Source organism: Tiliqua scincoides, chromosome 1 (genome assembly GCF_035046505.1).
Source record: "Tiliqua scincoides isolate rTilSci1 chromosome 1, rTilSci1.hap2, whole genome shotgun sequence".
Lineage (NCBI taxonomy): Eukaryota > Metazoa > Chordata > Lepidosauria > Squamata > Scincidae > Tiliqua > Tiliqua scincoides.
In genome coordinates, this window is record NC_089821.1 from 97,437,031 (window position 1) to 97,451,595 (window position 14,565).

General features: G+C 55.2%; 1 protein-coding gene across 1 annotated transcript; it reads right to left on the bottom strand.

Moving 5' to 3' along the window:
* Positions 1-2,351: 2,351 nt before the first annotated feature.
* NR4A2 (nuclear receptor subfamily 4 group A member 2) lies at positions 2,352-10,908 on the bottom strand. The gene is made up of 6 exons (XM_066633996.1): positions 9,919-10,908; positions 7,225-7,363; positions 6,257-6,435; positions 4,545-4,747; positions 3,644-3,822; positions 2,352-2,608 (listed from the first exon to the last, which is right to left on the bottom strand). The coding sequence occupies exons 1-6, from the start codon at positions 10,906-10,908 to the stop codon at positions 2,352-2,354; spliced, it is 1,947 nt and encodes a 648-aa protein (XP_066490093.1).
* Positions 10,909-14,565: the final 3,657 nt, after the last annotated feature.

The following is a 14,565-nucleotide window of genomic DNA, read 5'->3' on the forward strand; positions in this document are numbered from 1 at the left end:
GTAAGCCCGGCTGAACCTTCGCGGAAGTGGATTTTGCAGTGTAAAGGTGTCATCATTCATACGTACTATATATTCTATTTTGCCAAACGTTACCTATGCAGGATAGAAGATTAATATCTCTCCCCCTACACACACACGCATACGACCACACACACACAGAGACACTTAAGTGAAAATTACTGCCTGATCCTGACTACGTTTACCTGGAAGTAAATCCCACGGATTCCAGTAAAATTTACTTAGTTTAGGATCGGGCTGTAAATCTCACTGCGGTCGGTCACTCACCCTCCTTTATAAACCCCATTTCATCTAATGTCATGTATTTCACTTTGTAGACGGGATCTTTACCAAACGACATCTAGGTATCTCACCAGACTTCCATGACCTCCAGTGACAGGTGGACAATTCTGGGACGGATAAAAGACAAACACCCCCACCACCTTGCTGAGAATTCAAGCTGGGAAAAGGGACCAACCTGTTCAGCTCTTGGCTTTGGCTCTTCCTTCTCACCGGGAGGAGCCCCCACGCTCCGTGGCCCCCATGACCCACGAAATCACCCAGCTCCTCTTGGAGGCGGCCGCTGAAAATTAAGCCCGCTGAGGGAGACCTTGCTGTCTCGGGAGGAGGGGGCGACTCTTGTTCGGCCGGACAGAAAGAAGACGGGATTCTATTCGTTGACATGGATTTATTGGCTGTAAACATTTAAAATTGTCTTTCTCCAAGAAAGAGTTTTTTTTTGGGGGGGGGGGGGGAATTGTCCGCATCTAACTGCCATGTACACCAGAGAGGATGGGAAGAGTTGGGGGTGGGGGGGTGAAGAAGAAGAAAGGCAGTGACTTAATAAATGTGGAAATATACAAGGAAAAATATACTACAGAATGTGGCATTTTAAAAAAAATTTCTTGCTGAAACGTAAATATATTAATCGACAATTTTAAGACATTTTTTTTTCCCAAAAAAATAAAATACAAATTTAAAGAGTCAAAGTGCTCCAGAATTCCGAGGATGGGACACCTGGATGGGAGAGCAGAACTCTGGGGGACGGTCAAAACAGCTCCTGCATGCACGACTGGTTGCGCTTCCGACGACAAAAATAATCGAGATATATAAACGGTTTTCTTTTAATCAGCATCAACGATACAGACGACACTTACAAACGAGGAGGAAGGCCGGATGGGGGTTTACAAAGACCGGGATCATCTGGGGGTGTGCAGGGGTGGGTGGGTGGGTCGGTGGGGGAGGGGTCAAGGGTCTGATTGGATTTCTTTTTTTCTTGTCACATGTGCGCCCACCTATTTTACAATTGAGAAAAGCGTCCGAAGCTGCTTAGAGAACTACCCATCTTTATAAAATTCTAGCAGACTACATAGTGTCTGAAATAACTATTTATAGAATATAGACAGCCACTGAAATAGCAAGTGCCTATAATAAGAATGACCGTGGTCCTCCTCTTCGAATCCTCTTGGTCAGATCTGGAATCAACAACCTTTACATTTTTATCTTTATTTTTTTTTAATGTGTTCAAACCCTTTGATTCTCTCTCTCTCTCTCTCTCTCTCTCTCTCTCTCTCTCTCTCTCTCTCAAATCGGTTTGAATAGCTTATTCATCCACAGGCACAAAACAATTGCTCGTTCAACAGAAAAAGCCCAACCACTTCTGAGAAATGTACAATCCACTTTGCCTTCTGCCCAGTCATGCCCCCTCCCACTTGGCCCTCCCTCCCCACCTTAATTTTGTCAGTCTCTATATTACAGCTTCCTTTTACAACAGAAAAAAAGGGTCCTAGTCTCAACAAGGGGAGAGGCTTCTGAATACTCTGGCCTGAGCCTGCGTCCCTTCCCCAAGTTTGCCAGAGAGGCTCAGCTCTTTAACTCAAAGTCTTTCTTCATAGTCATAATAATAATAATAATAACAACAATAATAATAACAATAATTATTATATTATAAACTCTGATTTGTTTTGTTTGGGGAGAGGGGTGTTAAGGATACTTTTTTCTTTTTGTTTAGGCAATGAGGATGATGATGATGATGATAATAAAAAGCATGTACCATGGGATCTGTGTGCAGTCCAAGGAACGGAATCCGGGGGGGGGGCCCCCAAAGCCCCCAATGCCCAGTCACTGTCCTGCAGGAGAGGGGGAGCCACAGTTTGCAGGGGTGGGAGCAGGGCCTCCATAGGTGTTCCTTTCTGACCAGCTGGGCCTCTCCATCAGCTGTCTGGCTTTCTCCCCACCCCAGCCCTGCACCCCTTTCAGGCTTTGCTTTTCCTTTTTCAGTTCAGCACTTGGAGAGCCATGGCAGCCAAGAAGGGGAGTCTCTTGCTCTCTTTCTCTCTGGCTCAGTCCTCTTTTTAAAAAGGTAAAGTGTCCAGGAAAAGTTTGTCGATTATTGCTGGAGGAGGCACCAAGTCTTCCAGTTTCAGGTAGAAAATGCGCTGCAGGCCTTGCGTGCAGAGGGTGCGCAGTTCCGGCAGCTTGCCCAGGAGTTTGGACAGGTAATTGGGCCGGTTCAAGCCACCGTTGTTGAATGTCACATGGTCCTTGAGACAGTTGACAATCTTGTTCTGGAGTTCTTCCACCCGCTTTGGTTCCTTTAGGCCGTGCCTCTCTGCAAAAGACAAGGCCCAGGTTAGAGTGGAAGAAGGGTGGCCTAGGCCCTGGGTGGGGGAAAGAAGGCACACACTGCAAGTTGTTGAATGCAGAGGAGGCAACCTGCTTTAAATTACCTTCTTTCACAGTTGTGGTGGTTCCAAGAAGAAGCTCAAGCTACAAGTCTGCACTTTTACATGTGGGAGTCAGACCTGCTGAATTGAATGGTGCTTCTTGCATGTGCAAAAAGACTGGGTTGTAGCTCATGTGTAGCTTCGTGCGCTCGCACGTGCATGTGTGTGTGTGTGTGTGTGTGTGTGTGTGTGTGTGTGCTCACGCACAAGCACATGCGTGCACACACACACAGACACACACACACACAGGAGCAATCTGTGAACTGGAATTCACTTGGCAGCAAGCATGGCTGTAGAACAAGGGTACTTGTTTGGGATTAATTCAGGTCTTTAATTCTGCCAAAGGTAGTGAGACAATCTGAATATAGGTTAGCAGGTAGGACTACAGAATAGGATAAAATTTGGAAATTAATCCTGAGGAAAAGGTGTGAATGAAGAGGCCTTTCTAACACACATGTGCAAGCAGAAGAATGACATGGGGGGCACATAGTTATTGTGGGGTTTAACTGAGAGTGAAGTGCTGTTTGCACTCACATTCCCAACAAAAACAGGGCAGGCCTTGTGGATTTTCATCCTGAGTGACAAGCTTGTGGTGGGTATGCCAGGAGTTGTGGTGGGTAAGCCATAGATGTGGTTGGGAAACTGGGTATTTGTTCTGGAGTAAAACCAAATAAAATCCCACTTGGTGATGACAGCGTGACCAGATCCAATGGAGGACAGAGCACCTGAACCTTTACCAATTGTATAGAAGAGGGAATTATGGCAGATGCAGCTCAACAAATTCCCTCTTTGAAATAATGGTTAGAGGTAGAGGCACTTTGCCCTCTGTTGAATCTGGTCACCCTGGGTGATGAGGCAGAGAGAGAGAGAGAGAGAGAGAGAGAGAGAGAGAGAGGCAGGCACAGGAAGGAGGTTCTTACCTGTCACCATGGCCAAGGCAGCGATGCAGGAGAAGGCGGAGATGTCGATGTTCATGTTCTGCAGGTTGGAGGAGAACTCCACGATGGAGTCGATCCACTCCCCGAAGCCCCGGACGCACTGCAACCGGTGCAGCACCACACCGTTGCAGAAGATCAGCTTGCCTTCCACTGGGTTGGATCTGCCGGGAGTTCACAGGGTGGTCGGAGGAAGGGGGGGGGAAAGAGGCAAACAACTAATTACTAGCAGAGCAATAAATGGAGGGCTTAAGAGGCACCTAATTACCGAGGAGTTAATAAACCGCAGCTCAGCAGACCTTGAAAGGCTCTGATTTCCTCACCAGAAGGATCTCTCTCTCTCTCTCTCTCTCTCTCTCTCTCTCACACACACACACACACACACACACACACACACACACACACACACACCCTCTATCTGCAGGCAAGCCTTTTTTCCTTTTTCTGGAGGAAAAATCCATTATGGGTTACAAGCCATGATATGTATGTGCGACCTGCTGATTTTAGAAATGGGCTCTGTCAGGTGCACCAGGATGCAGGTCTCTTGTTATCAGGTGTGCTCCCTGAGGCATTTGGTGGGGCCCCTGTGTGATACAGGAAGCTGGACTAGATGGGCCTATGGCCTGATCCAGTGGGGCTGTTCTTATGTTCTTAAGCCCTCCCCTCTCTCTCTCTCTCACACACACACACACCCCTCCTACCTGTAGGAAAGCTCCCCCACACACTCACACCCTACCTGTAGGCAAACCCCCACACACACACACACAACCTGTAGGCAAGCCCCCCCACACACACACACACAAACGCACGCACCCTTCCTGTAGGCAAGCCCCCCTCACACACACACACACACACACACACACACACACACACACACACACGCTACCTGTAGGCAAGCCGCAGGACAAAGAGCTCCAGGAAAGCGGATTCAAAGAGCAGGTCCTGGTCCTGTTTGGGGAGATCAGTGAACCCGGGGATCTTCTCTGCCCAGCCCCGGATGATCTCCATGGAGCCGGTCAGGAGATCGTAGAACTGCTGGATGTGTTGCGTGTCGTCGCCGCTCATCTGATAGTCTGGGTTGGCCTGGAACTGGGACCCCATTCCGAGGAAGATGAGGAGGGGGAGAAAAAAAAGGAGTGGGAGAGAGAGACCCCAGCAATTTAATGAGGTCCTCTCAAATATATAGCCCGTGAAATTGCTAACCCCACTTCGAGGAAGGGAGCCAGGTTTTTATAACAATTAAACCTCTCTCTGACCAGTAAGGAAATTAGATGTTCCAGGGCAATTAATTCAATTAGGAATGGTGCTAGGATGGGTGGCTGCTGGGAGGGGGAGGGAAATGGCCGTGTCCAGAGTCCAGGCAGGCTCAGCGACAAGGCCCTGCGAAGGCATCCCATAGAGGGACAAGGGAAGGGTCCCAGCAGCCCCCGGCCCAGCTCTTGCAAAAGAGTCAAGCATCGTGGGCGGATGGAGAGAACCACTCTTTGTACACGCAGATGGAAGCCCCTGCCATGTAGGCGTCTGTGGCTGCAATCCTAGCCACACTTTCCTGGGAGTAAGCTCCACTGACTATAATGAGTAGACATGCAGTCTGAGTAGATATGCACAGGCTTGGGCTCTGAGTAGATAACGTGCACCCCACACCATCCACCTAAGCGTGCATCCTTCACATCCTCTCGGTTTTTTTATCTGGGCAGGCCTGGGCAGGCCTGGTCCCATTTGTAATGCACAGGTAGGGAAAGAGACAGCCATGCTGGTCCCTTCATTTGTTTCTTCCTGATCCCAAACCAGAATAAAGCGAAATACACCCGGAGTGCACTTTCTCCGATGGAAGCAGTTGGGGACTCACAGGCGACAGGCTTTGAGGAGAACAGCCTAAGAGCCCAAGCCTATGCACGTCTGCTCAGAAGTAAGCTCCATTATAGTCAATGGGGATTACTCCCAGGTAAGTGTGGATAGGATTGCAGCCTAACCAGACAATCCTCCACGACTTTCACTTGGGGGAGTTGGCCCTTATGCTAATTTCAGCTGGATTTTCTACACACACCTTACTACAAGGAAGCAAATCCTAGTGACTCACAGCCCAATACTATGCATGTCTACTCAGAAGTAAATGGGGCTTACTCCCAGGAAAATGTGGATAGGGTTGGGCTGTCAGACTCATATCTCACAAGCAAGTGCACAAAAAAAACCCAGGATGGGCACTTCTCTTGCTTTACTTCTAGTTCCTACTTTCATTAGGTAGCAATGGGTTGAATAGTGTAGTGCAGCGGGGCTTACTCCCAAGAAAGTATGCGTGAGACAGGCTGTTGTCTGGGTCTGTTAGAAGCTCCTTCCCATCCACCCCATAACCCTGACCTCAAAGCCTGGGTACTGCCTCTGGAAACCAGAGCCACAATCCATCCACCGCAGCGCTCTCCCTCCTCCCCACACCTACATGGCTTTCGCCAGCTCACTCCCAGCAAGCGCACCCATGCACACGCTTTCTCCTCCCAGAGGTGCGCAGGAGCCCCGGCCTCACTAGGGACTAGCCACGTGTGTGCGTTCGTTTGTTCCCCGCAGGGAGGCCCCTTAAGCGAATACTTGTCTCCAGCTTACCCTGGAATAGTCCAGGCTGGTCATAGCCGGGTTGGAGTCGACATGGGCTCTCACCAGAGCACTGATCAGACTCACCGGGGGCGAGGGGGGAGAGGGTTCCTGGGGACTCTTCGGCTTCGATGGCAGGCGACCCCTCCGGCCTTTTAAACTGTCGGTACGAACCACTGCAAGAGAGAGGGCTGGTCAGCTCTCGCCTGACCCAAGCGTCAAAGCAGCCAGGTGCCCCTGCGGGTGCCCTTCGGGGGGCAGCTCCCTTCCACAGCACCAGGGGACAGCTCTGCCCGCACTCCCAGAGGCCAGGGATAGGCCTTCTTTTCGGGCCCATGTTCTGCCCAAGGTCCATTTGGGGGAGTGGATCAGCCTTGTTGAAGTCCCTGGGGCATCTGGTGGGCCGCTGTGAGAGACAGGAAGCTGGACTAGATGGGCCCTTGGCCTCATCCAGCGGGGCTGTTCTTATGTTCTTGTGGAAATCTCCCTGAGGATTCTGGAGAGGTCATCTGGGTGCTGTATTCTAATCTAGGGCGCTTCTGGCCAGACTTGTTTTAAGTGGAAATTATGATTCCCACTTAATATTATTAAGTGGGGCCGTGGGAATTATTATTAATACTATTAATTAGCTAGTTAAGTGACATTTCTGATTTTCCCTCACCAGGACCCAAGTTTGCCCCACAGTTCTTGTCTCCGCTCCCCGAATCCTTCCCCCTCCTACCCTTTTAAACGTGAGTAGGAAGCCCCCCTCCCCGCGCTCCAGGAGGACGGGCCAGGGCGAGGAGGCAGGCAAGTGACATTCATGGCCTTCCTCGGAGGGTCCCCGGACCCGAGTGCGATCTGCCACCACTGGGGATCAGGACCCACATCGCCCCCCCCCCATCGAAAAGGGAGCTGAAGGGATAGGCTTTGGGCAGGACGGTTCTTTCCCAAGGGAGGGGGTGAGGGTGGCGACTGTGCCACCCCCCAGGCAGGCAGGCAGGCTGTACCTTCTTTGACCATGCCCACGGCGAGGCACTTCTGGAAACGGCAGTACTGACAGCGGTTCCGACGGCGCTTGTCCACGGGGCAGTTCTTGTTCGCCAGGCAGACGTACTTGGCGTTCTTCTGTACGGTGCGCTGCAGAGACAGAGGGAGGCGGAGGCCGGGGCAGCCAGCGCGGCCGGTCAGGGTCCGCTCCAAGCCCCAAGCCCCTTCCCTCCGCGCTCGGCCAAGGGGCTTCTTCCCCCCAATCAACCCCTGTATCCCCCCCACTCTGACCCTTCCCTTTTCCGAGGCACTGAGCAGCAAAGGGACTCCCTCCTGGCAGACCACAGCCAAGCCAAGGCATGTCTACTCAGAAGTAAGAGTCAATAGGGCTTACTCCCAGGTAAATGTGGTTAGAATTGCAGACTCTAATGGGGCTTCCTTCGGAGCAGACATGCATAGGATTGGGCTCTCAGGCTGCAGTCCAAGCCACACTTTCCTGGGAGTAAGCCCCATTGGACACAATGGGAGGAGTAGACACACCTAGGCTTGTGCTCTCAGCCCGCAGCCCCTCGCCCTCGTATTCTACACCGGGCGGAGGAGCTAGGAGAACGTCGGTCAATGGGGATCCGCGGCTGGCTGGGCTTTCGTAGGATTTGCATCCCTGGGAGACCTCCTCTCCTCCCGATGATAAGATTATTCAATCAGGAGGGGGGGGGATAAAGAGATCACTTAATGTGGCAGAGGGAATTCCGTTCCGCTTGGTTAGCGCAGACACGGGGCTCTGTCCGAGCCAATTTCCGTCCTCAGGCAGCCTGCAAGCAGCTCAGCACCTCTCCCGAGAAGGAACTGCTATGGGGGGGGGGGGGAGAGAGATGAGCCAGGACCCCCTGCACGTGGGGGTGCACCTGGAGATGCACTTGGGGTGGACACTGTGCCCCCATCAGACAAATCCACCCCCGGGCCTTCTGTCCACCCTTGCCCGTGGGGGCAAGGCGCAGGCCCCTAGTCTTCCGACAGTGCCTGGTCCCCAACACAGGGCAAAGTGGAGGCATCCCTACACGGGCCACTCTTGCGTGAGCGTGTCCGGATTGATCCCTGGTGGAGCTGGGTGGTCTGTGGAGGGGGGGGCGCTGGGCTGGGGGAAGAGAGAATGGGGGCCTTTCTTCCCATGATGCCTGCGCACTCCTCATGCCACCACCCAGACCAGGAGGACCAAAAGATAACCATCTTTTGGTCCTCCTGGTCTGGGTCTGTCTGGGCAGTGCCGGCCGAAGTTCTTGCCGTCGTCATAAAGAACCACAGCGGGGAAAGAGTGGTGGGGAAATGGATGGGGAAGAATCACCCCCCCTTCCCTTCTGAAAGATGATCTAAAACAAAAGACTCGCTCTTGAACTCCCTTTGAACACCCTGTTCCCTGAGTACATCATCATCATCATCATGGGGGGGGGAGGGGAACGTGTTAAAAAAAAAAAAAAAAGAGTGGAACTGGGTGGCCGAAGAGTGGGTTCTTATCGGTTCGTGAGCGCGAATCTAGAAAGCAGGGTGAAGATCATTGCTGGGACAAGGGATCCAGCCCTGTTCCTTGGCTTACATGGCAGCATATGTGTGTGTGTGGGGGGGGGGCTAAAAAGTGCATGGCACCAGGTGTGCGTGTGTGCGTGTGCGGGATGCTAAAAAGTGAATTAGGTGAACCTCTCAGTCCAGTGATTCTAAATTGCTTAAAGCCCTGTGATTTGGGGAGAGGAGAGTTAGTGTATCTGCACCAATGGAGCTGCATGTCAGAATATGGTCCTATTTCTGTGGCGCCTGCAAGGCAGCCCAGGGGTAAGGGAGCAAATGTTACAAATGTAACAAATGTTCCCTTACCTTGAGGAGGTCTCCATGACTCTCCCCCTCCCCACAGGATGCAGCCTATGCCCGGACTGCAGGGTTGCATCAGTGCTAGGAAGTTGGATAGAATGGAGCCCCAAGGACTGTCTCTCTAACGCTTTGGTGCAAACGAAAGCGCAGTGGGAACGATTCTCTGTCTGTGGACAGGAAAAAACAAATCAGAGGGTGGTAGTTATTCGGAATGGATGGGACCCCTAGTGAAGGGTGTGGCCCTGTGGACGTGGCTCCTGCCCTACAGTATTTCTCTGATCAAGGTGGTCCGAAGTAACCTTACTGAGACACCTTCTCAGTCAGGGATTCTAACTCGGGTTGGTGCAGGATCAGGGAGTGGAGACGATTCCCAAGTGACCCTCCAGTGGAAAGGTGTGATCTTGGTGCAGCCGGATGGAGGGCCAGATGGGGGAAGGAGGAATCAGAGCCCAATCCTAGGCATGTCTACTCAGAAGTAAGTCCCATTAGAGTCAATGGGGCTTATTCCCAGGAAAGCGTGGATAGGATTGTAGCCTCAGAGCCCAATCCTATACCTGTCTACTCAGAAGTAAGTCCCATTATAGTCAATGGAGCTTATTCCCAGTAAAGTATGGATAGGATTGTAGCCTCAGGGCCCAAGCTTATGCAAGTCCCTTTACAGTCAAGGGGACTTACTCCTAGGAAAGCGTGAACAGGATTGTAGTCTCAGAGCGAAATCCTATGCAAGTCCCAATGTAGTCAAGGGGGCTTACTCCCAGGACAGTGTGGATAGGACCAGAGCAGGGAAGCGCTTGTGGACCGCGGGGAGAGGGGAGGCGGGTGCGGGGTGGCGAGGCGCAGCTCACCTTGAAGAAGCCCTTGCAGCCTTCGCAGGTGCGGACGCCGTAGTGCTGGCAGGCGGCGTTGTCCCCGCAGACGGCGCACAGCCCCTCGTTGGAGGGCGAGCCCCGCGAGGGCGGCGAGGGCACCTGGGCGTCGAGGAGCTGCGAGGCGTGTCCGATCTGCAGCCCAGGGAAGCCGACGGCGGCGGAGGCCTGCTTGCGGAGCGGGCTGGGCACCGCGAAGGGCTGCCCGTCGTGGTGGTGGTGGTGGTGATGGTGCCCACCGGCGGGGCCACGGGCGGAGGGCTCGCCGTTGAGCGGCGGCAGGGCGTGGAGGGGCCCGTCGAAGCGCATCTGGCAGCTGCCCACCGGCGTGCCCGGCGGCGATTGCTTGAAGGAGAAGAGCGAGAGGCGCGGCACGGCCGTCGGCGGGCCCGCCTTGTGCCCCCCGCCGCCGCCCCCGGGGTAGGGCTGGTGGTGGTGGTGGTGATGGTGGTGGTGGTGATGGAAGCCGTGCAGGGGGCCCGCCTCGTCCCAGACGCCCTGGCCCGGCGCGAAGCCCGCCACCGGGGCGGGGGGCGTGGAGCAGGGCTTGTAGTAGACGGCCAGCTCGTCGGGCTGCGGGGGCGGCCCCGCGGCGGGAGGCTGCGGCGGCGGGGGGTAGCCGTGGCCGTGCAGGGGCAGCTCCTCGACCTTGATGGAGGGCGCGGGCGGCGGAGGAGGAGGCGGCGGGGGCGGCGGGGGCGGCGGCTGCGCGGGCATTTGGTACAGGCAGGGCGGCTTGAGGTCGTAGCCGGCGCCGAAGTTGTCCATAAAGGTACTGAAGCTGGGGAGAGAAGTGGTGGCAGTGATTTCAGTGTTGGTCAGGTCCATGCTAAACTTCACGAACTCGGGCGTCAGGAAGTCCGAGCTGTACTCCCCGGCGGCCGCCGAGTGGTGGTACGAGTAGCTGCTCTGCGTGGCCGGGCTGGCTCCTTGCGGCGAGGACCCGTACTGAGCCTGGACGCAGGGCATGGCTGCAAACGAGACACGGCACAAGAACAGCATGGCTCAGCTTCCTGGGCAGTGACCCCTCGCCCCTGCCCTGCCCCGCCCCGCCCCGCCCTCCCCTCCCCTGCCACCTCCGCTCGAGGGGGATACAGGTGGGCTAAGGAAAGGGGGTGGGTGGAACGCGGAGTAGGGAGCGAGAGGCCGGGGAAACTGAGGCAGAGAGGCCACGGCGTGCTGGCTGGGGTAGGTGGACTGGCCAGGCGGGGGACCAGGGCGCGATGTGGAAAGAGGCGGGCTGCGGAAAGAGGGGTAGGGAGCAAGGGAGAGACTGGGGAAACTGAGGCAGACAGGCCACGGGGTGCTGGCTGGGGTAGGAAGGGAGGTGGACTGGCCAGGCGCGATGGGGAAGAGGGTGTGCGGCGCGCAGAGAGATAGAGGCGAGGAGGGGGCCAAGTGGGGAAGGATCAGGAGGGAGATGGAGAGGGAGGTGGGTTTTAGAGAGGATGGAAACCCCGCAGACCAGCCTTAAGGGGCGCCCAGTCTGGGGGTTGTTAGCGCTAGGACTGCGGAGTGGGTGGCCCACACCTGTCCCCCTCCCCCCCAATGCTCTTCCCCTCCCTCCCTGCCTCCCTCCAAATCCGCAGGAGCCCCCATCTCTGGTCTGTGAGCCGAAAGCATCTCCCGCCAGTGTGAACGACCCAGCAAGGGAGATCTTTGGAGACCCATCCGGAAGGAGGACCGTGCCCAGGAGCTCACCCACCTTCAGCCGAGCGAGAGGCGTTTTCGGGGGAATTAAAGGCGGACAGCGTCGGAATTCAGTGGAGGGACCAGCTGGCGAGACTTGAGCGGAGCAAGGCCGACGCCAGGCTGCCCGGGATGCGCTCTGAAACACAGCAGACACCAGAGGGGACAGGGGTGGGTTACTCGCTCCAGGCTCGCCGGGGAGACAGCGGGCACCGTCGACCCACGTCCGGAGTCTCTGGAGAAGGCGGCAGCAGCCCAACTTCCTAGAAAGAGCAGGGCGGAACAGGTGACAGCGGGCAGATGGAGGAGTCTCCACCCCCGGGGATCTGGGTGCGTGCACAGGAGGGTGAGGATGGAAGGAGGAAGGCTGAACAGCTGTCACTTCGGTTGCACCGCTAAAAGTGCATTGAATTTGAGTTTTGGGCTCCTGCCCCAGGAAAACAACACACACACACACACACACACACACACACACACACACTATTTTAATGTCCCCAAGTTTAGAAAGTCCAGTTTACTTGGAAGAAAGTTAGTCCTTTGAAATCCAGTTAGATTAATTGGGGGGGGGGGAATAAATGTTTATGATCAGGGCAGGCATCCGTTTAATTAAATGCAATTAAAGCGAGAGACCAGTCCAATTCTCTCCCCCCCCCCCCCCACTTCTCTAGAAACTGCCACCAAGTTTCCAACGCAAATTCTAAGAAGGACAGAACTACATAAACCGAAATAATGGCAAGACTGGCACTCAGACGGGCGCTCAAGGGGGGGGGTAGGAAAGGCCAACGAAGAGCCCCTGACCCTGACGCTGCAGCGCAGAAAAGGGGGGCCCGCAGGATGCGCGTGACAGAGCAGCGACTCCGAATTAAGGGAGGCCGGGATCCCGCCTTGCTTGCTTGCTCTTCCGGATCGCCTTCCGAAGGGACTCGACTCAGGTTGACACGGGGACTTTCTGCGCAATTACTCCCAATTCCCAAGGAGAAGCGGGCAAGAAACCAGACCGGGGAAGTTTCGCTGCTCAGGGACTGGAGACAGCCAGTCCTCCCCCACCCCGGAATTCCTCTTTGCAGACGTGTCCCGCGCACCCTTTACTCCGAATTCTCGTCCGAGAACACCAGATCAGTGAGCTGACTCCCGGAATCCTCCTCCTCCTCTTCCTCCCCCGCCCACCCTGCATCGCTGGGAAATTTGGAAGAGGGCTGAACGCGACTCCCCTATCTGCCTCTCCCCCTGCCTGTGCTAAGCAAGGGGGCCGTAGCCCTCCCTATAAGGCTGTAATCCTGTCCACACTTCCCTCGGAGTAAGCCCCATCCAACGCAATAGGACTTACTTCTGGGTAGACGTGCATAGGATAGTGACCTAAAACTGCCCGTGGTAGGAGAGCTGATCACAACGACCACCCCAGCACCACCTCCGGCAGCAATCAACCTGACAGGCAGCGGGGTGGCGGCGGACTGGACGCAGCCCTGCTTGTCCCGTCTGCCAGGCTGGGGGGGGGGGGCTGAGATTAAAGTCGTTCCCAAGCAACCCATCGCGCCCCAGAACTTTTTCCTGCTGCTGCCACTGAACCCCGCAGGGAAAAAGCAGCTCAGTCCTAACCACACTTTCCTGGGAGTAAGCCCCGTTGACTCCAATGGGACATACTTCTAAGTAGGCATGCATAGGACTGGCTGAGTGTCGCCCGCAGGATCTTCCCTGGAATGATCCTGCAGACCTGGATCCTGGAAGAGCCCAGACCTGGAGGCCTGGCTGGCTGGCTGGGGTGTGGGTGCCACCGCGCCCTCTCCCCCCGGCACCCCCCTGCCACTCGTCCTCGGGTGCACACGAGAGTCCCCCATCCAGAGCGCAGCCAGTCAGCCCAGCAGCAGCGCGATCCACTTACTTGTTAGGCGGTGCCTGGTTCATTCATTCAACTGTTGGTAGCTCCGATTCCCAGGGGCGGATCGGCGGAGGAATGGAGAGCAAGCAGGCAGCCAGCTTGCTCTCTCTCTCTCTCTCTCTCTCTCTCTCTGCCGCCTTCTCCTTCTCCCGCTCCGGCACACACACGCACGCAGACTCGCACGCGCGCTCCCTCCTCTCTCCAGGAAGTCCAGGGCGAGCGGAGCGCGGGGCGACGGAGCCGGAGCGACTGGCCCTTCCCTCCAATGTGCCTTTGTTTATGTGGGCTCCGTATTGCACTGCCAACACATGCACCTCGAGTCTCCAAGCGTCAGTGCACGTCAGTGCTGCCCGCCCAATCAGCCAGGCAAGGGGCTGGATCTCTCCGCACTGTTGGCCAGTTCTGCCTTGGGTAAATTTCCGACGTGACATCACCCAGAGTGGCGCTTTTAAGGTGGGAAACGGCGGCTCGCTCGCTCGCTCGCGGCTCTGCCTGGCTGCTGCACCTGGGCGCCGAGCCCTCCTCTCCTCCCCTCCTGGGACACCCCCAGGTCCCAGACTGTAAACAAAGGACGGATCCCCTTCCCTCTGCCCGCCCCCTCTTGCCAAGAATCCCCATACTCTCTCTCTCTCTCTCTCTCTCTCAGGCTGCAATCCTATCCACACTCCTGGGAGTAAGCCCCATTGACTATAATAGGACTTACTTCTGAGGAGACAGGCATAGGCTTGGGCTTTGAGGTTGCACTCTTATCCACACTTTCCTGGACGTAAGCCCCATTGACTAAAATGATACTTACTTCTTAGTAGGCAAGGCATAGGATTAGGCTTTGGGGCTGCAAACCTATCCACACTTTCCTGGGAGTAAGCCCCATTGACTATAATGGGACTTGCTTATCGCTTCCCCAGGGAAAATGTGTTTCTCTCTCTCTCTCTCTCTCTCTCTCTCTCCTGGCATGCCCACTTTCAGAACCAAAGTTGCAATGCTATAATACAGGTACATCCTCGGGAGTAAGGCTGCAATCCTTACACAACCTGGGAGTAGTCAATGTTGACTATAATGGG